This window comes from Gadus chalcogrammus, chromosome 9 (assembly GCF_026213295.1).
Source record: "Gadus chalcogrammus isolate NIFS_2021 chromosome 9, NIFS_Gcha_1.0, whole genome shotgun sequence".
Lineage (NCBI taxonomy): Eukaryota > Metazoa > Chordata > Actinopteri > Gadiformes > Gadidae > Gadus > Gadus chalcogrammus.
The window spans coordinates 9866362-9891466 of record NC_079420.1 but is presented as its reverse complement, the minus strand read 5'-3'; the positions used below and the strand labels follow the sequence as shown (position 1 = coordinate 9891466).

Genomic DNA, 25105 nt, shown 5'->3' with positions numbered 1-25105 from the left:
ACAGGAACTTGTAATGTAATTTGGGGACAGAAATGCGAGGTTTGTGCGCCCCCTGTCGGTAGCCTCGAAACACAGAGAAGGACTAAATAAGAGGAACATTCGATGTTTGTATATAATATTAAATGGAAATGAAAAATGTCAGTTTGACATTTTTCATAGAATGCATAGAATGCCCCTGCTGGGCCGCGGATGCATTCTATTTTCAGTGATGTTTTTTGTTCATTTCTGTAAATTCGTTTATTAGACACTGCAGGATAAGCAGCATTTCTGTCTCCCCGCGGCCATGGCCTACATGCCCACATAACCTTATAAAAGGGGCGATACACTCTTCGACCAGCCACTGCATCCACCATCCACTATTTCTCACCGTTTGCACTTAACGGTGAGAAACACTAAATGACGCTAAATGTCGGGTGATGGCATACAACACACTCCAACCACTATGCATGAGGACCACAGAAACACTGCTGGAGAACCAAAAATATGAATGCAACTTCACACAAATAGTCCAAAAAGTTTCTTGAATGTATTACTATTAAAACTAATATCCATTAGCAACTTTATCCCATTGCGCAAAACTGTTGGGGGTTGTTGTCACCTGTGGGTGGGGACTGGAGGCGCTGCCATGCAAATGCTGGGCCGCGGATCCAGGAAGTGGAGAGAGAGAGAGAGAGAGAGAGAGGAGAGGGTCAGCGGCCAGCATTACTCAGAGAAGGTGATCCAGCTGTCGGTGCTACAAGTTGATTACAGACAGATCGCCTTCTGCGATCACATCCACCAACATGGGAGCCACAGCCAGCCACCTCGGGAAGGATCTGCTGTCGGAGTACCAAGTGAGTAACGTTCAAGAGCCGCTCCCTGGCGTAAGGTTCTCGGGGCGATGGTTCCCTGGATGAGTTGTTAAAAGTTAAGGAAACCCATCGATAGTCTGGGTTTGAGTTGTGGTCTATCGTCATTGCGACTGATATTACGGCGTGGTTGTGAAGTTGTTTCGATCATTCGTAGGTTGATTGAAGCCAATGCGCTGTAAAACAAGGGGTTGTCCCTCATGGAAATGTTTCTCTCCGTTTCTAGGAGTTGACGTTTCTGACCAAGCAGGAGATTCTTCTGTGAGTGACCCGCTGACTGTCCTCTCAACTTTCATATCAGCCACACACTTAAATGACCTGTCACCTGATACACACTTACAATGCGATTGTTGTAAGGAATGGATAAACATAGCGTCAATAAGACATGAGAATAAACGTTATACTAAAGACATCTAATTATTGTTTTTATTTAGTGCCCATAAGCGGTTCACTGAACTGCTGTCCAGAGAGGATAAAAACCTTCCAGACCCCAGGGCTCCGACAGAGGCCATCCTCACGCTGCCCGAACTCAAGGTAAACCCAACTCAACACGCTACACTGTACTTCATGTTATTCATGCTCATACACAACTAAACACTGTACTTTATTAATGCTAATGAGAGATAATGCTCAGATGCTTCCACAACAGAACCAACTAAACACACAGTGGACCAAATATTTCATGTTATTAATACTAAGACACAACTAAACACTATACTTCACGTTAAATTCCCTAATGAGAGATAATGTTCAGATGCTTCCAAATACGGCAACCTAACTAAAAACACTGTGGACCAAGTACTTCATGTTATTAATTCTAATGCCCAACTAAACACTGTACTTCATGTTATTATCACTAATGAGAGATAGTGTTCAGATGCTTCCACAAACAGACCCTTAGCTTGTTAAATGTCTGGTAGTTGACACTAATGAACCAGGTTGGTGTTCTACTCCGGTCACCGTAGAGGAAGTTCTCTGGCGTTTCTCGTAGAGTCCCACTGACCCTTGGACTTGTTTCCAATCCACTACCGTAGTCCAACCCTTTCCGAGAGAGGATAGTCCGTGTGTTCTCGACGTCGGAGTCAAGGGACGGTCTGACCTTTGAGGACTTCCTGGACCTTCTGAGTGCCTTCAGCGACTCGGCCACCCTGGAGATCAAGTCCCACTACGCCTTCCGGATCTTTGGTAAATATCTCATCGGTGCTATGAAAGTTAGAGATGTTCCCATACCATTCTTTCATTCCCGATACTGATTCGGATTCTTGAGTATCGTCCGATACCAAGTATATAGATGCAGCATCTGGCATTGTAACTACTAATAGCACTTGTTATATTGAAGGGTTCTCTTTCGAAGACAGCAATGTATAGTCTGTTCACTTACTGTATAAATCATTTTATTATATAATATATTTTAGGCAGAATCAGAGGAATTTCCGATACTGGTATCGGTATCGGAATGACTCACAACTATGATTTGTGTGGGTTTGTTTGTTGGTCAGATTTTGACGATGACGGCACTCTGGACGAAAACGACCTGGAGAAGCTGGTGAACTGCCTCACCGGGGAGACAGACGAAACCCGGCTCACCCCGGACGAGATGAAGCAGCTCATTAGCAATGTGAGTTAATTGAGGCTCAAACTACCAAGCTCATTAACCAGGTGATCCGTTTTACACACTTCTTTACGTCCTGGCACTTAATGTACCTACTTATTGTTTGTTGTACGTCCCGGCACATAAAAATCACACACATCATTATGTAGCATCTCACCCAAGCTATCTTTGTTGCGTATAGGGAATGGGTTAACCTAGCGATTGTTAGTGCTTGGCAGTGGGTTCTATGAACATCCTTACTGTACCGACAGCGATTTGTTTTTTTTATTTCTTCTGAAAAATATACTTAATGTTAGTTACTTTGGATAAAAGCTTCTGCTAAGTGCTCTGAATAATTCAAGCAACTCGTGTGGTGGTCGATTGTGTTGCTGCAGCCGTGGTTTAGAGGTTTTGCGTACTTCATAGATCCTGGAGGAGTCTGACATCGACAAGGACGGCACGGTGAACCTCTCCGAGTTCCAGCATGTTATTTCCAGATCGCCAGATTTTGTCAGGTGAAATGTCATTATCATCCCAATGCTTTATATTACTCATCAATACCGTTCCTCCTTAGCTGCCCCTGATGCTGATTCATAATCCGTTTTTGTATCCACAGTTCTTTCAAGATTGTGCTGTGAAGATGTGAAAGAGCTTTGGAAACAGATCTACTGTGTGATTCTAATTCTATACTTGTTCCTTTTCGATAATGTTAGGCAGTTTTTAAACATGCAAATACTTAATTTATTTTTCTGTGATTTTTTTACTGTACAATGTTGTGCAATGCAAAGATCTTTTTTATCGTACTATTTTTAACCGTTACTTATCAAACTAATAATAAACTTGTGTATTAAAGTTCCCTAAACAATGTGGATGCGTCTAGTTTTACATGAGAAAGCCGACTGAATTATAAAAGTAAACCTTGTATTTAATTGACAAACAGGATATTTTCAGCTGATGCAATTCTTGGAGGTCCAAAGTTCGAGGTCCATTGTCTGTTATCACCAAGGAGAATCCACAGGTGTGTGATTTTAACAATGCGCCACTTCCTCCTTGGTTGCCATGGCAAAAGTGTTCCAAGGCCCGCAGACAACATCAACCACCCTGAAGCCCTCCTGCCTGAAGAAGTCCACGCAATGAGGCTCGTCTGAGCTCGATGCTGTCCCGTGACCTAGCTGGCCGTACTCGCCTGAAAACAGACGGAGAAACAGAAAAAAAACAAAAAACATAGTACAATGTAAAACTCAGCCTACATCCATTTAAAAAATGTCGTCTATTTTGAGAATTGTTTTACTCTTACCCCATCCCCAAGTGTAGAGATCACCAGTCGCTGAAATGTTGAATGGAAATGTGACGTCAACATCAAGGCTATTGTATTTGTATCGTCAAGTCAATTTCTTTTGTGTAGCCCTGAATCAGAGTTGCTATCAAATGACTTTACAGGCCACATTGTACCACGTCCCATTACGGGACATGGTCAAAAACTCCCTTCATATCAGGGAACAAACCGCGAGAAAGACTATAATCCTAGCTATCTTTGTTGTAAACAGGGAATGGGTTAACCTAACAATTGTTAGTGCTTGGCACTTATTTCTATGAACATCCTTACTGTACTGACAGCGATAGATTGTTGTTTCTCTGTCTTCTGACAAATGTACTTACTTCAGGTCGCTTTTGATAAAGCGTCTGCTAAGTGCCCGGAATGTAAATGAATGCACAAAGAAGCATATCTCCTACCAGGGATGGTTAGGATTTGGCAGAGGATCGCATAATGTGCCGATACAGGCAGACTATACATTGTGCAATGACTAAAAACATGGGTTAATCTGTTTGTGAACAGAGAGAGAAGTCTTACTTGTCACCGCAGCGGTGTGTCGCGAGCCACAGCTGACCTTGGCGACGTCACATGACTCAGTGATGTCCAGCAAGGCCGGGAAGGCCTGAATGGATATAAACACGTCCTGGCTTTCCCCTTCCTTCTGCTCCTCTCCTCTGGTCACTGGGCCGGCCTCTTGGCACGATGCAGCTGGTGGATAAAGAGGGAAAATTATCCTTTCACCCTGAAAACTCATTTGAGCGCGTGTTTGAAATCATCCATGCCACGCTGACATCTCATCTATCAACCAATAATAATCTTGCATGCAAAAAGATTGCAACAGACTTCGGGGTGCCTGTGGCTCAGGAGGTAGAGTGGGTTGTTCTGGTAACTAGAAGGTTGCTGGTTCGATTCCTGGCTCCTCTTAGTGTCGAGGTGTCCCTGAGCAAGTCACCTCACCCTGACTGCTGTGTAACTAGCGGTGTGTGAATGTTGGGCAATATTGTAAAGCGCTTTGAGTGGCCACTGGTTAGAAAAGCGCTACATAAATGCAGTCCATTTACCATTTACTTCGATAATATGACAGCAAATTTGTCATATGAAAGAACGCCATTCCCCACCTGACATTTGTACACAAGCACAGCGGTGGTGTAACAGTAATATATCTGTCAAGGTGAATGAGTTGCCAAGAAATACTTACTTCCTTTAAACCTCTTCTGCTCTTGGCTTGTTCGCATAGCTAGAGAAGGAAGTCCGAGCTGGCCGGACTCATTCCAGCCCCAGACATACAGGTCGCCCCCAGCTGTGAAGTAAGCGATAAGAAAACTTAGCTTAGAAAACGATACTAATACAGATTCCGTGGCCAAACGGTGTAGAGGCAAATGACAGACCTCATCCTGGGATTTCTTTATTAGTATGTATTTATATTTATTGTAGTAAATCGGTCAACAGTAAAGCTTTTATTTACATTTATGTAAATGACTGTTTTATCAAAAGTCACCCACAAGTTAGGCTGAAAGCAATCCGCTTGTAATGAATAATCACACTCACACCTGGCAAAACATCCCCCCTTTAACACGCCCACGGTCAGAGTGCAGAGTATCCACAAACCTTAACCCTTTAAGGACTCACCACTAACACAGGCAGAGTGCCAGCCTCCTGTAGACACAGAGTCGATGGGGACCCCCCAAAGGGCCTCCACCGGCCTGGGCTCCTTCTCAGGGGTCAATCCAGAGTGGCCCAACTGACCGTGGCTGGTGATAAACAGTCACACAAACTTGGAATATAACGTCTGATCCAGAGGTGTAATGACCGCACAGCCAGGCCTCTGGGAGATCAGCTCATGGTAGCAACACATAACTCATAATAACATACAACTTAACTAGACAATAGACATATTCATTAAACATTAAATATGTTAAGTGATTTTTTAAGGGGTGATACTATGCAAACAGTTTTGAGTGTGATCAGCCATTAAAGGCCGTTTCCTGTGTATGTGTGTTCCTAGACGTATGATGGATAGATGAGCAACATTTGCAGTCTACTTGGTAGGCTGGTAGACGGATCTATCCAGCGTACATCTAGCTGGACACGCCCACTAGCGATGTCACAAAACACAGGAAAAGACGATGTTCAAACAGACTCTCACGGCAAATCACACACACACCTTGTGGCATAAGGCCCCCCCTTTAACTACATTCATTCCAGTGCATTTCGTTTTGAATCGTAAACACCTGTGTAACAATACAACACACAGCTTGTATTTCAAGGAAAAGGAGGACATTTTATGCTGTGATACAGGTGTCTATACCTTCCTATTCCCCAGGTATACACGGTTCCACAGCCGCTGAGAAGGATGGCATGCTCCGCCCCAAGGGCCAAGCTCACAGCCTTCAACTGGGGCGACAGGGGCCGGTAGAATGGCGGTTTGGAGGCTATATAGCCCCCCGGGACTAGCGGCAGCCGGCGGGAGGCCCCTGAAATACGTGACAAACAAGGTAAAGATCCACAAGGATTCCGAGGAAATATTGGCGTTGGTCTTGTTTGAAATGGGATGAGTGATGCTGTGGTTGTGTGTTGATGGTGGCTGGTTTAAGTGAATCAGTGGACACAGGTTGGACCAGCCACCACTACACACAGTCAAGAAGATCTCCTGTATGGCAGCATGGAGCAAAACCACCTAGGTGGATTTTGCTGGGCTCCTCCAGACAAAGCACACTGGGTGGTGGTGTTGAAGCCGGTTTATTTTAAGGTTTGCTGATAATGATCCATGGCCTGATGATGCAGGAGATCTCCCTGAGTGTGTGTGTAGTGATGGCTTGTTTCACCTGGGCATACTGATTACTCAATGCACAACAGGTGTGGAGCCTCATCCAGCCCCAGAGTCACAACCATGCAGTCTGACTCGGGCCAGGTGAGGCTGCTACAACCATCTATCCTCCACATCCACATCCACAACCACACACAGTATTACCAGCTTCCTCCTCGGGCGGGGATTCCATGCTCCATGCCGGGGCCGGGTCGCGGCGCTGGACGTCCCAGCACTCCACTCTGTCTCTAAACCCCAGGGTGAGGTATCGCTCCCCGAGCAAAGCGTCCTGGCAGCCCAGGCTTGCACTCATGTGACTTCCATTCTCGTCGGCTCCGAAGCCCGATAAGAACACACGACCCTGGTCTACGATGGAGAGGGAAATAGCCAAGTCAGTACTCGGATATCTTTAGAATATTAAAAGTATAACCGTATGATTCCTAGAATGGGCATGCAAACTAAAGATTCAAACTACGTGCTATTATTAGGACACATGTACATGTATTTTTCATGTGACCACACGTCATTGTCGGGTGATAAAACATGACAGCAAATTAAGATGTAGTCGTCAAGTGACATAACATGACAACACATGTAGATGTGTGTCATGTGACATAACATGACAACATATGTAGATGTAGTCAAGTGACATAACATGACAACATATATAGATGAATGGATCATGTTATATAACATGACAACACATGTAGTAATTTGATAGATTATGAAAATACATGAAGATGTAGTCATGTGAACTGTCATGTGACGTCATAGTCTCACCTTGTAAACATAGCGAGGCCGTGCGGCTCCAGCACGCGCTCAGCTGATCTGTCCCCACGCGCCCCTGTTGACACTCAGCTCCCTCCTCGCGGCCACCCAGGTGGTTCAGACGTATCGGCGTCAAACACGTGTAACTTTGTTCATCATCGTCGCCTTGTGATGGTTTCCCGCGGTCCGATATTTGCCCGAAAGCATTAAAGCCGAATCCGAACCAGTTCATTGAAACAATGCGCCAACTGGGATACTCATGAGTGTTTGAAAGTTGAACCTCATTGCTAACGCTGGCGATAGCTGCACACTGCGCATGCGTTGAAATTGAAGGAACAGTGTCATGTGACATGGACGTCATTTTATTATCAATTTTGGTATGGTATCATAGAAATTAAATATCATACATTATATATATGTGCACTTTAAAAGTTGATAAAAAAAGGTGACTACTACAACATAAAAGGAATGTCCCAGCAGAGATAGAAAAAACATCTTCAGTCATATTGTGTTAGAAACACACCTGCAGTGAAATGGTTGTGCGCTCCAATACAAAAAATAAATGCAACCGATGAAGGAGTTCATTGAAAAAGGAAAGTGTGTGAAAATTGGTTGCACATCGATTAAAGTACAACGGAATGAAATAACCAGCAACATTTTTTTCTCTGGAATGAAATAGCGAACATAATTATAAAAACATCCAGACTTGTATACTTTTCCATCCCAACATTCTTGGTGACGACAATGTAAGAGTACATCGCAGGTAGTGTAAGACACATCAGGCTGCTTCTAATAAAAGCCAATTTCTAAATGATGACACACACGTGTTAGAATATGTGGTACAAAGCATATCTTTGCCACACACACACACACACACACACACACACACACACACACACACACACACACACACACACACACACACACACACACACACACACACACACACACACACACACACACACACACACACACACACACACACACACACACACCCCTCACTCCTCTACGATGCGGGCCGCCCCGGCCTCCCCGCTGCTCTGGATGATGCCGTACTCTATGGCCTTGTCCAGGCAGCTCTGCGCCGTCTTGGCGATGGGGTCCGGTGTGCCGTCGCCGCCCCCCTTGGCCAGCACGGAGAGGATCTCCAGGGCCTCGCTCTCCATCAGCGTCTCGGCCAGGCTCCGCTCGGCCGTCATCAGGTTGCGGGCGATGACCACGCCGCGGTGGCGGAGGTCGCCCACCTCGCTGAGGAGCAGCGCCTGCAGGATCTCCAGCCAGTGGGTGGTCTGAGGGGGGGGGGGCAAGACGGCGGAAAGGTAAATGTTAAATGGACTGCATTTATACAGCGCTTTTCTAAACAGTGGCCACACAATGCGCTTAACAATTATCATTGATAATTAAAAAAGTAGACTGTTTCTTTGCCAGAGTGAAGGGTTGTGCAAACAGTGTGGCACCGGACGCAAGTCAAGTGTGTTGAATTATGAAGCCCTTTAATCACTGCGACGGCCTTCCGAGGGCTTCACCAATAAAACGGGCTCGACTTCCTTCCAATGCATTTTTCTAATTTCCATAATCTCCCTAAGCCCCTGCCTCTCAGGCCACATTGGGGGCGGGGCTAGTGGTCACTTCCTGTCGGACCGGGAGGTGATGCGCTCACCGTGGCGGGGACGCGGGCGCAGAGCTCCGGCTGCTCGGCAGTGAGCATGGCGAGGGTCCCGGCGGCGGCACGCCTCAGCCTCTCGTCCTCCTCGCCACTGTAGAGCACCAGCAGCTTCAGCCGGTCGTTCCCCGTCGCCAGGTAGAGCTGCTGCACCTGAGGAGCACACACACACACACACACACACACACACACACACACACACACACACACACACACACACACACACACACACACACACACACACACACAGGGTGGGTGAGATCCACAGCAAGTGAGGAAACACAAACAGATCATTTAGGAGACATGAGCTGTGATGCCAACCTTTGGCACACACACCACACACACACACACACACACACACACACACACACACACACACACACACACACACACACACACACACACACACACACACACACACACACACACACACACACACACACACACACACAGGTTGTGTTTACCTCTGTGCTGAGGACCATGTTACACATGCACTCGGTGGCGGCTGCACGGACCAGCTCATGCTCCTCAAACATGTAGCCCTCCATTTTGGGCACAGCCTTCTCCTGGATCATTTTCTGTCTGGAAAACACAACACTATTCTATTATTTATGGTAATGGCATGGCCGCCTCTATTGCTGTGGTCCTGGAGAATAAAATTGGTATGCAAGGTCACTTATATTTCACAATATAAATGTAATTATGAGTAATTCATTATGAAAACATTTTATTATTGACCTGCAAAGGGTATCGGACATTTTAGCACCCTGTAAATGTTGATGTAAATGTTGATGTGGGAGTATTTAAAGCAAACCAAAAATGCTCAATCGACGCAGATGTCTTAAAAAAAATCAAGAGGAAGTGAAAAAGGACACAATTTTTGTTCCTCCTTTCACATACTACCGCACGCTTGCAGCTGCGGGTACATGCAGGCATCTTGCCGTCCTGTAAGCGAAGAGCTCCCCCTAGTGGCTGACCTGAGACGCTCGCTGATGCCAGCCAGGTTGGTGAGCGCCATGAGAGCTTCAAAGTTCTGCAGCAGGGTGCACTCCAAACTCAGCAGGCTGATGAGGGGCCGGACCACCTCGTAGATCTAAAGAAGAGACAGACATCGTTGTATTATACTGTAATATTGAGAGAGAGAGAGAGCGAGAGAGATCAATTAGGTCTTGTCCTTACCCGTTCTCCGGGGAAGGCGATCTCAGGGTTGGATGTGATGGTGATCTTGGCCAGAGCTTGTGCCGATTTGACCTTTCCTACCACCGTGTTGTCAGACGCCAGCGGTATCAGGGCCTGCGGAGCAGCGAGGGGTCAGAGACGATACGTTACGGTTCGGTCTCAGGGTTATCACCCGGGCAGTACAATGCAGCCCCGGGGTCAGCCCTACCTTTCCTCCGCCCTGGGCCACCACAGCCCCTCGGTCCTGCTGACGATCCACCAACGCAAGGAAGGCCCTGAAGTGAGAAGGGACGGTTAGGAGAGTGGTCCCTAGACGAGACAAGATGTTCTGAGAACAGATGACCCCGAGAAGGGTTGCTCTGAGACAAGATGTTCTGAGAACAGTTCTCCTGAGAAGGAATGTTCTGAGACAAGATGTTCTGTGGAACTCGGTTGCATAGAGAAAGAACACTCAAGTTGTGCTGAAACGATGAGTCAGTTCCTCGCTTGACAGACCAAGCAGTGATCGATGGATCACTGTGATGTTTGCTTTAGTCGTTATCAGGAAAAAACACCAAATTCTGTTTTGTTTGCAGCTTCAGGAAAATGTTGTGTTTGATCCAGAGGAAATACTCTATCACACTGGGTTTATTTTGCTTGGCACAGACACAGCCATCCATTTCCAGGCTTTGACAGTGAGGTATTATTTTGGCGTTATTTATTACATCTTCTTTAATAAACGACCCTGAAGCTCAATGAGAAGATAAGCGAGCGAAGCAACACTGAACCCATTGTTGGTTATGGCCCTGTTCTCGGAGGGGGAGAGAGGTGGGGCCTACCTCGCGACGCACTCCCGGCAGGACTCGGTGAGTGCGGGGCTCTCGTGCCTCACCATGCACACCAGGGCAGACACCACGCCGGCCTCTAGAAGCTTCCCCAGCCTCTTCTCTACGTACGAGGCTTCGTCCTGACACGGGCGACACGGAGCATCATAACAGCAGTACGTTAGAGTCAAGGAGACTGTGTTTTAGTGGAACTTCAGGAAACGAAGACTACATCTAGGGAATTTAGCTTTATCCAGAGACTTACAATAAGTACATTTGTCAGAAGAAGGTGAAACAACAATATCGCTACAGTAAAGATGTTCATAGAAGATAGAACCAAGTTTCAAGCTGTAACAATTGCTGGGTTAACTCATTCCCCGTATACAACAAAGATAGCTAGGATAGGATGCTAGGTATGCTTGGTACTTTTTTTAAGTGCAAGGATGTACAACATACGATAAGTGAGAACATTAAGTGCCAGGACGTACAACATACAATAAGTGCAGAATAGGGGTGTGGGGTAAGGGTTAGGGTAAGGGTAAGGGGTAAGGGTTTAAGGCTATGCAGGGTCTAGGGATGAACTCTGAATATAAGACAAAGACTATGCTATCTATAAGCAGGAGGGGTCGGGATAGTTTTTAAATGAGCACCTTGGGGTGCTCTTCGGGCACGTGCTGCTTTGCATATTTTGCCAGCTCCAACATCTGCGGGTCGGGCTTCTCCACGTCGTAGCTGTTGGTGCAGTTCACCAGTGTGGAGCCCACGGCGAACAGCACCGTCTTGTCCTCAGACTGCAGGAGCAGGAGCGGGAGGGGGGAGAGTTATCAGACACGACGGTGGATCATATGGTGATGTATTATGCATCCCACAGGAGGAAAAGGAATATATGTTTTCATTAAATATATAATACATCAATGCAAAATATGAATCAAACAAAGCCTTATTATTAAATTCAAGATTCAAGAGTTGTATTTGTCAGAATCATACAAGTTTACAGTGAAATGGAAAGTAGGCACAGTATAACGTACAGTATAAAAGTACATTAGTACAGTATTATGACAATTTACAATACTGCATTACTAGCAGATGGTAAGGTTAAACTTCAGACAATAAAGCCAAAGTGTTCATAGACAGTGACTGTTTATGAATGAATGAATGAATGAATGAATGAATGAATGAATGAATGAATGAAAAACAAATTAGATTCTTCAATAAATTCTTTCCTACGCTCCATATTGAAACCAGATTTGTTCTCCAAATAAACGTTGCGAACGCATGTCACTCAAGTACCACTCAACTCAATCAAATACTGTTAACAAGCTCTTGCAATTTAACCAAAGTGCAAAATGCCGCCTGCAATAATTCCCTAAATTGAATGTGAATAGAATGAATAAAAATGTGAATGAATAAAAAGGTGCATTAAAGTACGAAACGGTGTCTGACCTTAGCGAGTTCGAACATGGCCCGCAGAGCGTTCCGGTCTCCAACGAGGTCCTCCTTCACGTCTGCGTCGAAGGTGAGGTACGCCAGGCCTTCCACGGACCAGCGGCGGGACGTCGCCGGGAGGGCGTCGTTACACAACCACCTGGGAGAGAGACAGTCAGAAGGGAGTCGTTACACAACCACCTGGGAGAGAGACAGTCAGAAGGGAGTCGTTACAAAACCACCTGGGAGAGAGACAGTCAGAAGGGAGTCGTTACACAACCACCTGAGAGAGAGAAGGGAGTCGTTACACAACCACCTGAGAGAGAGAGAAGGGAGTCGTTACACAACCACCTGAGAGAGAGAAGGGAGTCGTTACACAACCACCTGAGAGAGAGAGAAGGGAGTCGTTACACAACCTCCCCGGAGAGAGAGACAGTCAGAAGGGAGTTGTTACACAACCACCTGGGAGAGAGAGAAGGGAGTTGTTACACAACCACCAGGGAGAGAGAGAGGGATGGTACCCTTAAAATCCCTGGACTCGCGTCTTTTTAATATACATGATATAATAAGATAAGGGAGTACTTTATTGATTTAGTTAATTGAAAATATGTTGATACGCACGGAAAGAATAGAAATGTGGATGAAAAATATATTATATAATGATGTTATGGTCGGTATAGGAGTGAGTTAGTCAATCTTATTCCTGAATTGGAAATTAAATATCTCTATCCTTCTCTCTAGACATTATTGACAGTATTTGCTGCATCATCGTAGTCACAATACACACACACACACACACAATAGGAGGAGTACAAATGTGGATGCGTAGGGAATACAAATAAAGACCCAAACTGGGTCATGATGACCTACTTCCTGCACTGCTTGGCGAGCTTGACCGTGGACCCCTCTGCAAACTGCTTCATGCTGAAGTCTGTCCCTCCAGCAGAGCCCAGCTTGCACAGACCCTGCATGGAAACCATTTAAATAAGTCATGATGAATCATATAAATGATTCCTCATTATAATTATTAAAGTAAATAAGTAAAGATTAAATTTATCGATTCGACTCAGTGCATTGCAACCCCTTCACCTATAGCAAATTAGCTAAAACGTGTCTGCTTAATGTGAATAAATATAAAGATAAATAAACTGTTAAAACTCAGATAAAAAAATGGGCGGGGCTTGATCACAGACTTAACCTTAACACTGCTGTTGTTTCCGTACGTACCACCAGCGCCCTGACGCGTATGCGGTCGTTCTCGCTGTTCTTGTAGAGGTCCTTGAGCAGCGCCACCCCGTTGGGCGTGATGAACGACGCCCTCTTGGCCTTCCCCGAAGCGTGGATGAGCGCCTCCACCGCCACCTGCTGGTGGCTCACGTCCTTGGAGGCGCACAGGGCGATGACGGCGTCCATCATGCCCGGGACCTCCAGGGCCTGGTTCCCCGTGTCGCTGGGCCCCTGCAGCAGGGTGGAGGCACTCTGGATCGCCCGCAGCTTGCTCTCCAAGTCCGGCCGGTTGAAGTGCTGCCTGATCGGAAAGGAAAAAAAATCATTGCACATCCCTAGCGCAGGGGTCCCCCACTCTACGTACCTCCTCAAGATTTCTTCCTTGCTAATTAATAGTAGTTGTTTTCTCTTGCCCTCATGGGGGCTAGGGTCAGGGGGGTTTCATCAACATATGGCCTGTTAAGCCCTTTGAGACTGTACCTGCGAATAAGGGCTATACAAATATAATTTTCCAAAAGATTTACATTTACGGCATTTAGCCTCTATCCAAAGCGACTCACACATTCACACACAGACGGCGGGGCCAAACATGTAAGGCGACAGCCAGCTCGTAGGGAGCAGTTAGGGTAAAATAAAAATATAGGACATTTAAAATAAATACTAAAAATATCCATAGTTGGCGCTAGTGTATCGATTCTCATATCGCACGACGAAGGGTGACGATATATCGCCGGATCGATATTTTGTCCCACCCCTATTCATCAGTCTCCCAACTCACTGGACGTAATCCTCGCAGAGCTTGCTGAAGTTCTCCCGCTCCTTGTCGCTCTTCAGGTCGTCGTACAGCTTGCTCAGCAGCACCGAGCAGCTCATGTTGGTGTTCTCCGTGAGCGCAGGGCCGTGGTCGAGCTCGGGTACCGTCCCCGCCACCTCCAGGATCTGTTTCAGCCCTGCAGAGACAGACCAGCACCCGAGACCCCTCGGTGAGAAGGAGACTAGTGATTCCGCTAAAGAAGGAATCCCTTGGATAGGTTGAAACGAATGCAGCCGTGAATGCATCTTTAAAGTCAGACAACTTTCAGCGGACCATTGTACTGGATATTTCAGACTTGGCATGTCTATTATCATTTGTCTTATCGTCTCTCTGTTGTCTATTACTCGTCTGTTGTCTCTAAATTGTATGCCGGGTCACATGTCTTTATGTACCGTAATCCTCGGAACATGCAAAGGAAGTTCCTAACGTTGTTTAACCCTAATCCTAACGTGCGTGCCACTTGGGACTTGAGACTCAAGACTTTGTCTGTGTATATAATATTGTATCTGTATGTATTTTTTGCACTTATATATTGGTTGAGGAGGCCATTTGATGGCCCTTAATGACTTCTACTCGTGCTCTAATGCGAGTAGAAGTCACAACACTTATTTGTCACAACTCAATATCAACAATCAACAATGTGCAATGTCACTTTGTACACTCATATAAAGAAACAACAACAAGACATTGAGTTAAAGCCTGCGTCTGGTGTTTCCTCCAGGAGGTATGCAAGGGGGGGGGGGTCGTACCCTGGTCGATCACCCACAGTGTGACCGAGTTATCGGGGTTCTTCTGGCATTTGCGCGGTACTTGTTTCACCAGGAGGTTGATGGCGCTGTCCCGGCCCGGTCCGGACACGGCGGTGGCGGGCAGCATATCCAGCAGGTGGCGTAGCATGGAACGCAGTTCTCTGGACGGCTCTGAGAACACCAACACTCATCCATCAATCAGCAGCCATAGAACCCTTCAGCTCCTCCCCCATCTGGACGGGCGGGGAGGGCTTTGAGTTGGACTATGGAACCTTCCCTACCCAACGTACGTGTAACAATCTCTTAGTTCTCACATGCAAAAACCATGTACTTATGCACCTATTGTAAGTCGTTTTGGATAAAAGCGTCTGCTAAAAGCCCTTAATGTAAATGTATGCAGCTCCTATATATTATATTAATTGATTTACATAATTGTTGTATGTTTTCGATAAAAAGTTCTAAATTGAGAACCACCATGTTAATCAGATATTCAGAAAGACTGAATGAATGTGAACGAGAATGTGACAATTTAATGTGACTCCGGTCTCACCAGCTAGCATGGCCTCGTCCTTGCCTCTGAAGTCCTTCCTCATGTCCTGGGTCAGAGCCTCGAACATCACCTGCAGCAGGTGGCAGGCGGCCAGCGAGACGGCAGACGCCCCCGTTCCCATGACGCCACAGAGCTGCTGCATGCCCAGCTCGTTCACGATGGCCATGGTCTGGGAGGAGCGAGGGACAGCGAGACCTTTCGTTGATGCTCTGTACTGTATCTGGGCGGCAAGTAGCTCAGGAGGTAGAGCGGGTTTGCTGGTAACCGGAAGGTTGATAGGTCGATCCCTGGCTTCTCCTAGCTTAATGTCGAGGTGTCCCTGAGCAAGACCCCTAACCTTAACTGCTCCCGACGAGCTGGCTTTGCCTTGCATGGTTGTCACCGTCCGTCGGTGTGTGAACGTGTGCACGAATTGGTGAATGTTAGGCAACACTCTAAAGCGCTTTGAGTGGTCACTGGTTAGGAAAGCGCTGTATGAATGCTAGATCGAACTAGCAACCTTCCGGTTTCCAGCCAACACGCTCTAACCACCCGAGTGACCTTCCGCCCACTCCTCTACCATTTCCATCCCAGTCTTCCCAGACCTTTCGTCGAAGACACTGTGGCGCCACGCAACGACCCGCACACACGCAGACGACTCACCCTGGACTGGTGTCCCGTGCACAGGCCCACCAGCGTGCGGAGCGCCGACAGCAGGATGTCCTCCAGCTTGGACTCCAGCAGCCTCTGGATCAGCTTCACGCCGTCGTTACGGAAGATCTGCTCGGCGCCGGCGTCCTCCCGCGACAGCACCACCAGGTTCTGGGCCGCCTAGACGGTTCCCAGGGTCATTGGTTTTGTTCGAGTCATTAATGGCCGTGAAATAGCTTCCTCAACTAGAGGTGTTCCGATACCGATTCAAGTATCGGAAATTCCTCCAATATTGGGAGTGGTATAACTCTATGCGCCAAACCGAAACCATCACCAGACTAGCTCATTTACTACATAGGCAAAGAACCTCACAACAATACGGGGTTAAACTACGTTGGTTAATGGTCGGGAAGGGAAATGCTAAACACTAAACTCTTACTTTCTGTCGGTCCGAGTCGGTCGCCGACGCATCCAAGAGGAGGGAGAACATCTGCTGCACGCGTGCGTCCGTGGAGTTCATCTGCTTGGCCTACACAGAGATGAGGACCCCCCCCCCACAACGAGTGTTAGCTCCTGCAAGATCTCCTCCTCCTCCTCCTCCTTCACCGCTCACTGCTCTGAGAAACACCTCCGCACCTTCTGCTGGATCTGCGCACCCAGCTCTCGCAGCAGGTCTTGGAAAGCTCTGTTCTTGGGCTCCAGTTGGGCACACTTCTGGGAGTCCTCGAAGGCTTGGTTCAGCTGACCCAGCTTCTGGCAGGCCTGGGCCCTCCGGAACCGGGCCTTGACGTCACCAGGGTCTGTGTCCAGGGCTGAGGAGGAGGAGGAGGAGGAAGACTCATGACTGACTTGTTCAGAGATCACCTAGACTCTGCATAGCCTCCCCCCTTACCCATCGCGTCCACCCTCCCAGCCCTCTTACGCACTTATTGTATTTGGTACGTCCTTGCACATACAAATAGTACTTAGGGGTTAACCTAGCGATTGTTAGTGCTTGCCTGGCACTTGGTTCTATAAACATCCTTACTGTTCTGAAAACGATATATTGTTGTTTCTCTTTCTTCTGAAAAATGTACTTATTGTAAGTCGCTTTGGATGAAAGTGTCTGCAAAATGCCCTGAATGTAACGGTAATGGAAATGAGATGACACAGTAAAGCAAGGCTGCTCTCCCATACGGTCCCAATACTTAGGTTGGACCATTCTGGTCATCTAAACATTTAACAATTTTGTGTTTTAACCAAAATAGATTTTGCCAGATATATCACTGTGCAAACTAATATTTGTTTGTATATACACAATATCTTTTCATGAATTCAGGTATCTATAGCTTATGAATCAGCATCAACCCATATGCATTGATGTGGATGTACATTTGGTCTTGTATGTGTGGACTTAAAAAGACAGGTGTGTGGGTACTCCTGCTATGAGAGAGTTGGTTGAATGCTCTGATTCTGAAGATAATTTTACCAATTTTTTTTAAAAATTATTAATAAGATCCAAATTTTTTAGGAAAGTGTTACTTTTTTGTCAGACCAACCTTTAGAAGCATCAGCCTCTGCCTTGGTGTACTCCTTGAGTTTGAGGTAGCATGCAGAGCGGTTGCGATACAGAACAGCCCTTTCAGCCTTGCAATCGCTGAGCTTTATCGCCTTGCTGTAACAACAGGCAGCACCCTTCATGTCCCCAGCCTTGAAAAGGGTGTTCCCCTCATCCTTCAGGGTCGCAGGGTCCTGGGTAACGTTAACAGGGAAAGATGTCCATGCGGAGATTTGATAATTTAAAGGAAATCATCGTCAATCGTGCTGAATCCCATTTATTCATTAGCAGCATCTTGTATATTTAAGGAGATCTGATCGCTGGTCTAAACCCATAGATCCACTCCATCTATGGTATGCAGTGGCTTGCCTCACATAGCATGCTTTTGTGTGTTCTCCTTACCTTCTCCTTCTCTTTGTTGCTCATTTTTAATTCGATCAACGAAATATAAAACGGGCTAAAGAAGCAACAGTGCGTTTTTAGTGTTATTTAAAGATTACGTGAGGGAAAAACTTCTTATCACAACACCAGTTCCTGGTTGCTTGGAGCACGGTGATGACGTTTGAAGGCAACCACGCCCACATCCTCCCTCATCATTACCGTAAAAGGCTTGAACGATGCGCACACGCTATAGGTGGTGCGCGCACACACACACACACACAAACACGCACACACGCACGTATGAACACACACGCACACAGGCAAACACACACACACACACACACACACACACACACACACACACACACACACACACACACACACACACACACCTTTTCACGTGTCTCTGTGTAAAATGCAACATGTATTCTTGCAGTTCAATAAGTATGCAACATAATAATGGTTTTTTCAACATTCTTTATTAATATGTTTGGATAGACGGATGGCTAAATATTTCTTGTTCAGTTGAATCCAAGGACAGAGTGAAAACACACACACTCACACACACACACACACACACACACACACACACACACACACACACACACACACACACACACACACACACACACACACACACAGGGCCGGCGCTGGCCGTTTCGGAGCCCTAGGCGACTCGGAATCAACTTGCGCCCTGGACAGGTCTTGCGAGCGGGGGGGGGGGGGGGGGGGGGTGCTACGCTGACGGTTTCGGGCCGCCCTGACAATTGCTCCCGCGCCCCCTCGCTTCTCCGTTCGCGTCGTATATTTTAATTGATATATTTTTTAATTAAGGGCGCCACCAGAGGGCGCCCCCAACGCATTTGTCGCCCTAGGCGGTCGCCTAGCTCGCCTATGCCGATCGCCGGCCCTGCACACACACACACACGCACACACACACACCAACGGCTCTCCTGAGTCAAAGAAATGACTCTTTGGGAAAGTACTACACAGTAAAAGGGATCGCATTTCTTGAAGGAATGTGGATTCGTTGACGTCTGGTTTCAGGTGGCCATTGTTCACGTTTGTTTAGTGTCTGGGTTACCAAGCCCCTGAGGGACCAGGAGTCCGGACCATCCTGTTCCCCTCTGTCAGTCCTGCATGGCAGCTGAGACCTCACTCAGAAGAGTGAAGTGCAGTCCTATTACCTCTTATTGTCACCAATTAGTGGTATTGTTTGATAACCTCAATAATAACTCCAATATTGTGAATTGTATAATTATATATATCATATAATAATGAGAAAAAGGTGGTAGTAATAATTATAAAAATAATTATAACAGACGATATATGTAAATAAATGAATATATATATATTTAAATTTAATTTATGTAGCCCATTTCACATTACATAATTATTATACGCTTTTGCTTTTTCAATAAACCAAGACAATGGCATCCGCATAACTCTTACATAATCCATAAATGACAGGTAGACCCAATCAGCAGAATATTAGGACACAGAATCACCAAAGCCATACAGCCATGCAGGCAAAGAAAGACTTATAAAGGAATAAGCCTGGCTATGAAATATAATTCTTTAAGAGACGGGTGTTGGCCTGCATCACCTCGGACCACGACCAACACTAGTTTGCCTTCAAGGCCAACAGAACTATATACGACACCATCACGTCAGAGCTCCACCGCTCTCCCCTACCTAGAGATGCCTAAAACCTACGTCAGGAGACCTCCGCACTGGCATCCCACAAGGCAGTGTCCTCAGTCCCCTCCTCTACTCCCTTTTACCCTAACGACTGCACTCCCCCCCCCGCAGCTCCAACACGAATCTGCAGACAACATGAGCATAGCGGGTCTGATATTGAATAATAACCTAACAGCCTAGAGCGATCAGAGGTTCAGTCGCTGTCTGCATGGCGCAGGAAACACGACTTGGACTTTAACCCAAACAAAAAAATAAAGAAATCCTTATCGACTTCAGGGAAAACAACAAATAAACCCACTGCACTGGACTTTGGATCCATGGGGAGGAGGAGGAGGTTCAGCGGGTTACCAGATTCAACTTCCTGGGAGTCCGATACATCTGAGGACTTGACCTGGGGCTTGAACACCTCCCGCCTGGTCAAGCACAGCCGGCAGCCGCCTCTCTTATCTGAGGACCCTGAGGCGCAACAGGCTCCCCTTAATAACAGCTGATCAGCTTCTACCGCTTCACCACCGAGAGCATCCAGGTGCACTGTTGTTCAGTCTGGTTCTGTTGCTCCACCGAGGCACACAGCAAAGGCAAGCAGTTGATAGCCCAATCTATAATATATAACTGTTGCTAGTGCAAGTGACATAACTGTCTGGTTAATTGGTTAATTGGAGAGGACTATTCATTATATTGGACATTTATTCTTATTTCATGCTGCTAAATGGATGAATTATGCAGAACTAAGTTTCTTTGTGGTTTATCAGGCAAAGACAATGCAAACCTAATCGAATCTAAAGGAATTTCTAAACTCTGGAAATTCAATGACTTACAGTATGTGGTGGTCACATACTTGCAGTACACTGTAGACTTCTTGTTAATAATCAAGTGGACTACAGTGTTTGGTTTGGTTCTCTCTGTTGTAATCTAACCTCGTTCACAAGCGTTATATGCCACAGTAGAATGCGTGGGACGGGATGCTTTAAATGAGCGTTATGGGCGGGACTTTAAATTACGCGGGTTTAGCGGTGAGAGGCGACAGTGACCAACTTCCGGTAGTCTGATAACCATTTCCGTGACAGGTTTTGGATATTGCTTCGTCCAGTATTTATATGTTATATTTTATATGTTTTAATACTTCAAATATTCTCTATTTATTTTCCTTGATGTTTTTCTTCTGCTAATTCTTGTAATATTCTAATTTCTCTTACTTACTTACTCCCTGGACTTTCAACTGGCGTACCCAGCTCCCAGGAAGTAAAAGACCGGACGTTGCGTGGCAGTAGACCGGTATAACACCAAATGGCCCGTTCCTCTCGAAGCCTAAGTCTAATCACACACCGACTCGTCCGCTCCCACAAGGCTTTGCTGTTCAGTCCTCCTCCTCAGCCCTAGCTAGCGCCTCGGCTCTCTCTCTATCTTTAATTCATTTGCTGATCTGCCATTGGGCTGAAATGGCGTAGCTTTACCCGTGTATCTCCCCTCCTACCTGGGACCAACACACCCTGATCCCGATGCACACAATCGGATAACCACAGGACAAAACGAGCGATCCCAGATGAAAGTGTGCTAAGGTAAGGTGTACGGGGCAGCTAGCCACGTAGCTAAAGTTGTGGTGGCTGCTACCAGAATGCTAATGTTGACATTGGTTGCGTTCTTGAACATGTTTTACGCGGCTGTCCGTCACGTCAGTCTGCCGGATAGTGTGTTCAAGGGTGGAGGACTTGAGCAGGATCGTATGTGTGTGGACCAGCTCCTGGGAGGGGTGGACGTGTTGATCCCGGTAGCAGGACCACTAAGTTGTGATGGGTGGGAGGGGAGGTAGCTCCACGTAGCTGGGTCTGGTCCACAGCTGACAGGACTGTCTCCTAGGTCTGTCCTCCTAGGTCTGTCCTCCTAGGTCTTTCCTCCGAGGTCTGTGTCTGAGAGTCTGGGTCCCGAGGTCTGCATCTGAGAGTCTGGGTCCGAGGTCTGTGTCCAAGTCGGGTGATACTGTGATTTGTGTTGGAGGATCCAAGCAGCTGTCACAATCACGGATACGTGTTGGGTTGCATGTTTCTTATCCTATGGTCTCCACTAGTTTACCCTCTTTAGGGTGAGGGTGCAATGATGTGTAACTCGTTGGGAAAGCGTTACTCAATAGTTGAATAGTCTACCGTACTTTGTGTTGCTTTGGATGCAAACGATCCAGACACAGTTGCTCGTCCGGGGTTTGTCAGATGAGCTGACATGCATGTTTTCATATTTACCTATCCACTGTCCATAACAACTCAGTTCCTGTTTTCTGGATGTTGAAAAGCAGTTGAAAGTGGTTGATGACTGTTTTTTTGGACACCTTGCACATTGTTGTTATCCATGTGTGGTTTCAACTGAAGCGATTTTACTTTGTGAAGCTTACACGGCCGCCTGCAGAACATGGATCAGATTAAGATTATGCAGGCTTTACTTGGAGAGAGGGAGTGAGAGAAGGGGAAACACCTGTTCCAGAGATGTGGGAGAATCCGGTCCCAAAGGGCGCAGTCTGGTTGTTACAGAGTGAAGTAGCAGCAGTCCCTGGGTAGGGTGTTGTGGGCGGGGTCGTGTGTGTCTGTTTAGGACACGTCGAATAAAGAAGTACATGGCAAGCGTTCATTCACTCTACCGTCGCTCCTGGCAATGACCCCTGGCCTGAAACGACCCTCACTTGTTCAGTGAATTATGAGTACAGACAATGCTTGCTATTAAAAGTACTTGCTTATAATATGCACTGTATATTATATATATAAGGTATATCACATATAGTGTGTATTATTTATTATTAATGTGCAATATTTAATAGATATATTGTTTATTAGTATTAGTACATCAATGCCTGTATTATAAGGTCATATTGTTACATTACACCACGGCATGCAAACAATGTTAAAATATAACCACAAGAGGTGATTAACGGGGTCCGAGCAAAATTAAAAGCAATAAACACTTATGGAAGATGTATAAATATAACATATAATTGTCATATTTAAGGAAAGATGTTCCACTTAAACCTGAACTGCAGCCTCATTCACATGGTCAAAATGTCTATTGATAAGCACACAACATCCAGAAAACTCAAAGCACACATTTCTCAATTGAATTAAGGGCTTTCTTCAAAGCATATACCTGAAAAATCTTTGAAATTCTTGGAAAATTAAACATTTGTAGTCAAGAACACTTAACGGAAGAAATATAAATAGGGTTAGGGTTAACCCTAATTATGAAGGAAAAATGGTTCATGAAGAAGTTCCCCTTAATGCCATACTGTGTCTTGGCAGTCCGATTCTTGGAAACTAATGAGCCGGAATGTTGATTGCCTGATGATTTTCAGGTGCTGTTCAATGTTGTGTTTCTTAAATGAGTGGCAATGACAAGAATGTCGTGTTCAGCTTGTTCATAATGCTCTAATCAGGATTCCAACTCTCAACCTAATGATCACCAGTACCGTTCCTGAACTGCATGAAGCCTCATTCACATCATGAAAATGTCGATTGATAAGCACACAACATCAAGAAATCTCCAAGCACACATTTCACAAGAGAATTAAGGGCTTTCTTAAAAGAGTAGAGATCTGATAATTTGCACTGTTAATGGTATCCACCTAATGATAGCCGTATGGTAGTTATACAATAACAATATTGTCAAATAGGCCAAATGGGTTGAGACTGTGGACGGACATTTGGCTTTTCTATGAAATTTTGGGAAAAGTAAAACATTTTAGAGCAGAAGACCATGGTAAAAAAGATTCATCTGATTTTAGAGATTAATATGATGAAAGAATTTTGAGTCCAGGTCAATCTAGTAAGGAGGAAGGCTAGTTCATATTTTTTTAAATAGCGCAACCTTTGGGTGCAGTACCACAATTTGGGTTTATGGGTAGTGGGGGGTATTGGTATCCACCTAATAATAGTTTTATGTTTTTTTTTTTATACAATAACAAAATGGTCATATAAGGAAAATGGGCTAACTTTAATGGCCAATATTTCTCAAATGGAACTAAATAAAACAAATTCTGTTCAAGGATTTTTGTGGGGCTTGGTCTAAAGATTTTATGTGGCGATTTTGGTAAATTTTTGATTATTTTTGTAGCCTGTGAATCTTTTTATCATGTTTAGCTTTAATATGGAATTGTGGGAAAAGTAAAAAATTTTACGGCATGGGTTTACAGGGTTTTATAAATGCATCTGATTCTAAAGATTAATATTCGGAAAGAATTTTGAGTCCAGTTCAATCTGGTGAGGAGAAATAAGCCTAATTCATGATATTTTACAATAGTGCCACATTTGGGTGCAGTACCACAATTTGGGTTCATTGGTAGTGGGGGTTATTGGTAACCATACCTGAAAAATTCAAGAGTTTTCGACTTACGGTATAGGCTGCAGTATGACTTTTACAGAATTTGAAAAAAAAGAAAACGTTACAGAAACAATAGGGGACCAAGCAGCTTCGCTGCTCGGACCCCTAATAATTCCATACAACAGTGGGCAGTAATTACATTTACCTACTTGCCCACTATCTTTATCTTTTGCAATCAAAGCCAAGGCAAAGAGAAACTTCCAACTGCTGATTCTTTGCATGTCTCTACTGACACAAAAAGGCCTTTTCATCCAGACAACTGGGTGGCCTTGAGGCAACTTTTATAGGGAGCGAAAGAAACACGCCGGCTCTCCCTCTCTCCACACTGCCTGGAAGTGAGCAAGAGTCGGTTACAGCTGCACTAGAAGATAAGACGCTCTTCTGGGATTCAAAGCAGAGTAGAGGAGCTCAGATGGACTCACAACCATGCCCACCATTCTAATCAGACAGTAGGCTCCCTGTTTAAGCCCCACCCTCCCTGCCCCCCATCCTGCACTCTAAAAGGTGGAACCTCTTTCAACCAAACGCCTAATTTCCTAATGCCATCCATCCCGTCTTGCTGCCACTACCGCTACAAGTCTGCTGTGCCGTTCCCTCAGATCTCGGGGGAGAAAGCCGGGGGCAATACGGATGAGCCACCAAACTGTTGGTAACAGTGGTTCATGTGTTCAGAGAGAGAGAGAGAAGGAGAGAGACGTTCTGGGTTTTTCTGCCTCCCTGTGCTGAATTCTGCTTGTGTTTCCTTCCCCGCGTGGTGTCCTG

At 45.8% G+C, this 25105-nt stretch overlaps 4 protein-coding genes across 10 annotated transcripts in view; 2 read left to right on the top strand and 2 right to left on the bottom strand.

Annotated features, from left to right (window-relative positions):
• Positions 1–656: 656 nt before the first annotated feature.
• On the top strand, positions 657–3737 carry LOC130389476 (calcium and integrin-binding protein 1-like). The gene is made up of 7 exons (XM_056599279.1): positions 657–833; positions 1075–1109; positions 1283–1382; positions 1883–2033; positions 2348–2466; positions 2866–2954; positions 3056–3737. The coding sequence occupies exons 1-7, from the start codon at positions 783–785 to the stop codon at positions 3075–3077; spliced, it is 567 nt and encodes a 188-aa protein (XP_056455254.1). The 5' UTR covers positions 657–782; the 3' UTR covers positions 3078–3737.
• On the bottom strand, positions 2348–7626 carry LOC130389472 (RCC1 domain-containing protein 1-like). Its single transcript, XM_056599276.1, has 8 exons — positions 7341–7626; positions 6726–6926; positions 6063–6228; positions 5384–5505; positions 4953–5054; positions 4292–4462; positions 3737–3766; positions 2348–3625 (listed from the first exon to the last, which is right to left on the bottom strand). The coding sequence occupies exons 1-8, from the start codon at positions 7558–7560 to the stop codon at positions 3468–3470; spliced, it is 1170 nt and encodes a 389-aa protein (XP_056455251.1). The 5' UTR covers positions 7561–7626; the 3' UTR covers positions 2348–3467.
• Positions 7627–7652: 26 nt separating this feature from the next.
• On the bottom strand, positions 7653–18470 carry unc45a (unc-45 myosin chaperone A). The gene is made up of 19 exons (XM_056599273.1): positions 18308–18470; positions 17907–18099; positions 17005–17180; positions 16808–16897; positions 16381–16548; positions 15739–15907; positions 15189–15359; positions 14404–14575; positions 13626–13926; positions 13269–13363; positions 12417–12558; positions 11624–11764; positions 10989–11116; positions 10379–10445; positions 10171–10284; positions 9969–10084; positions 9456–9573; positions 8989–9144; positions 7653–8617 (listed from the first exon to the last, which is right to left on the bottom strand). Exons 1-19 carry the CDS (start codon positions 18329–18331, stop codon positions 8327–8329), a joined length of 2832 nt encoding a protein of 943 aa, XP_056455248.1. The 5' UTR covers positions 18332–18470; the 3' UTR covers positions 7653–8326.
• Positions 18471–20306: 1836 nt separating this feature from the next.
• Positions 20307–25105, top strand: part of man2a2 (mannosidase, alpha, class 2A, member 2) — a 35069-nt gene continuing 30270 nt past the window's right edge. For 2 of the 7 annotated variants that reach the window (XM_056599482.1, XM_056599483.1), the window contains exon 1: positions 20307–20565. Coding sequence is in view for 2 of the 7 variants with exons in the window: in XM_056599479.1 (XP_056455454.1) it covers positions 24883–24992 (110 nt within the window). In the remaining 5 variants the exon portion in view is untranslated. The other 5 variants (XM_056599480.1, XM_056599481.1, XM_056599479.1 and 2 more) reach the window with 3 other exon arrangements.

Coding starts and splice junctions, on each gene's coding strand:
- LOC130389472 (XM_056599276.1), bottom strand. CDS start 7,560: ATGAACTGGTTCGGATTCGGCTTTAATGCTTTCGGGCAAATATCGGAC. Junction 6,229..6,725: donor CCCGCCCGAGGAGGAAGCTG/GTAATACTGTGT, acceptor CACGTATTTCAG/GGGCCTCCCGCCGGCTGCCG. Junction 5,055..5,383: donor GCACTCTGCCTGTGTTAGTG/GTGAGTCCTTAA, acceptor CTTACTTCACAG/CTGGGGGCGACCTGTATGTC.
- unc45a (XM_056599273.1), bottom strand. CDS start 18,331: ATGAGCAACAAAGAGAAGGAGAAG. Junction 18,100..18,307: donor GCAACAAAGAGAAGGAGAAG/GTAAGGAGAACA, acceptor AACGTTACCCAG/GACCCTGCGACCCTGAAGGA. Junction 9,145..9,455: donor ACATGGTCCTCAGCACAGAG/GTAAACACAACC, acceptor TGTGCTCCTCAG/GTGCAGCAGCTCTACCTGGC.
- LOC130389476 (XM_056599279.1), top strand. CDS start 783: ATGGGAGCCACAGCCAGCCACCTCGGGAAGGATCTGCTGTCGGAGTAC. Junction 1,383..1,882: donor TCACGCTGCCCGAACTCAAG/GTAAACCCAACT, acceptor CCACTACCGTAG/TCCAACCCTTTCCGAGAGAG. Junction 2,467..2,865: donor TGAAGCAGCTCATTAGCAAT/GTGAGTTAATTG, acceptor CGTACTTCATAG/ATCCTGGAGGAGTCTGACAT.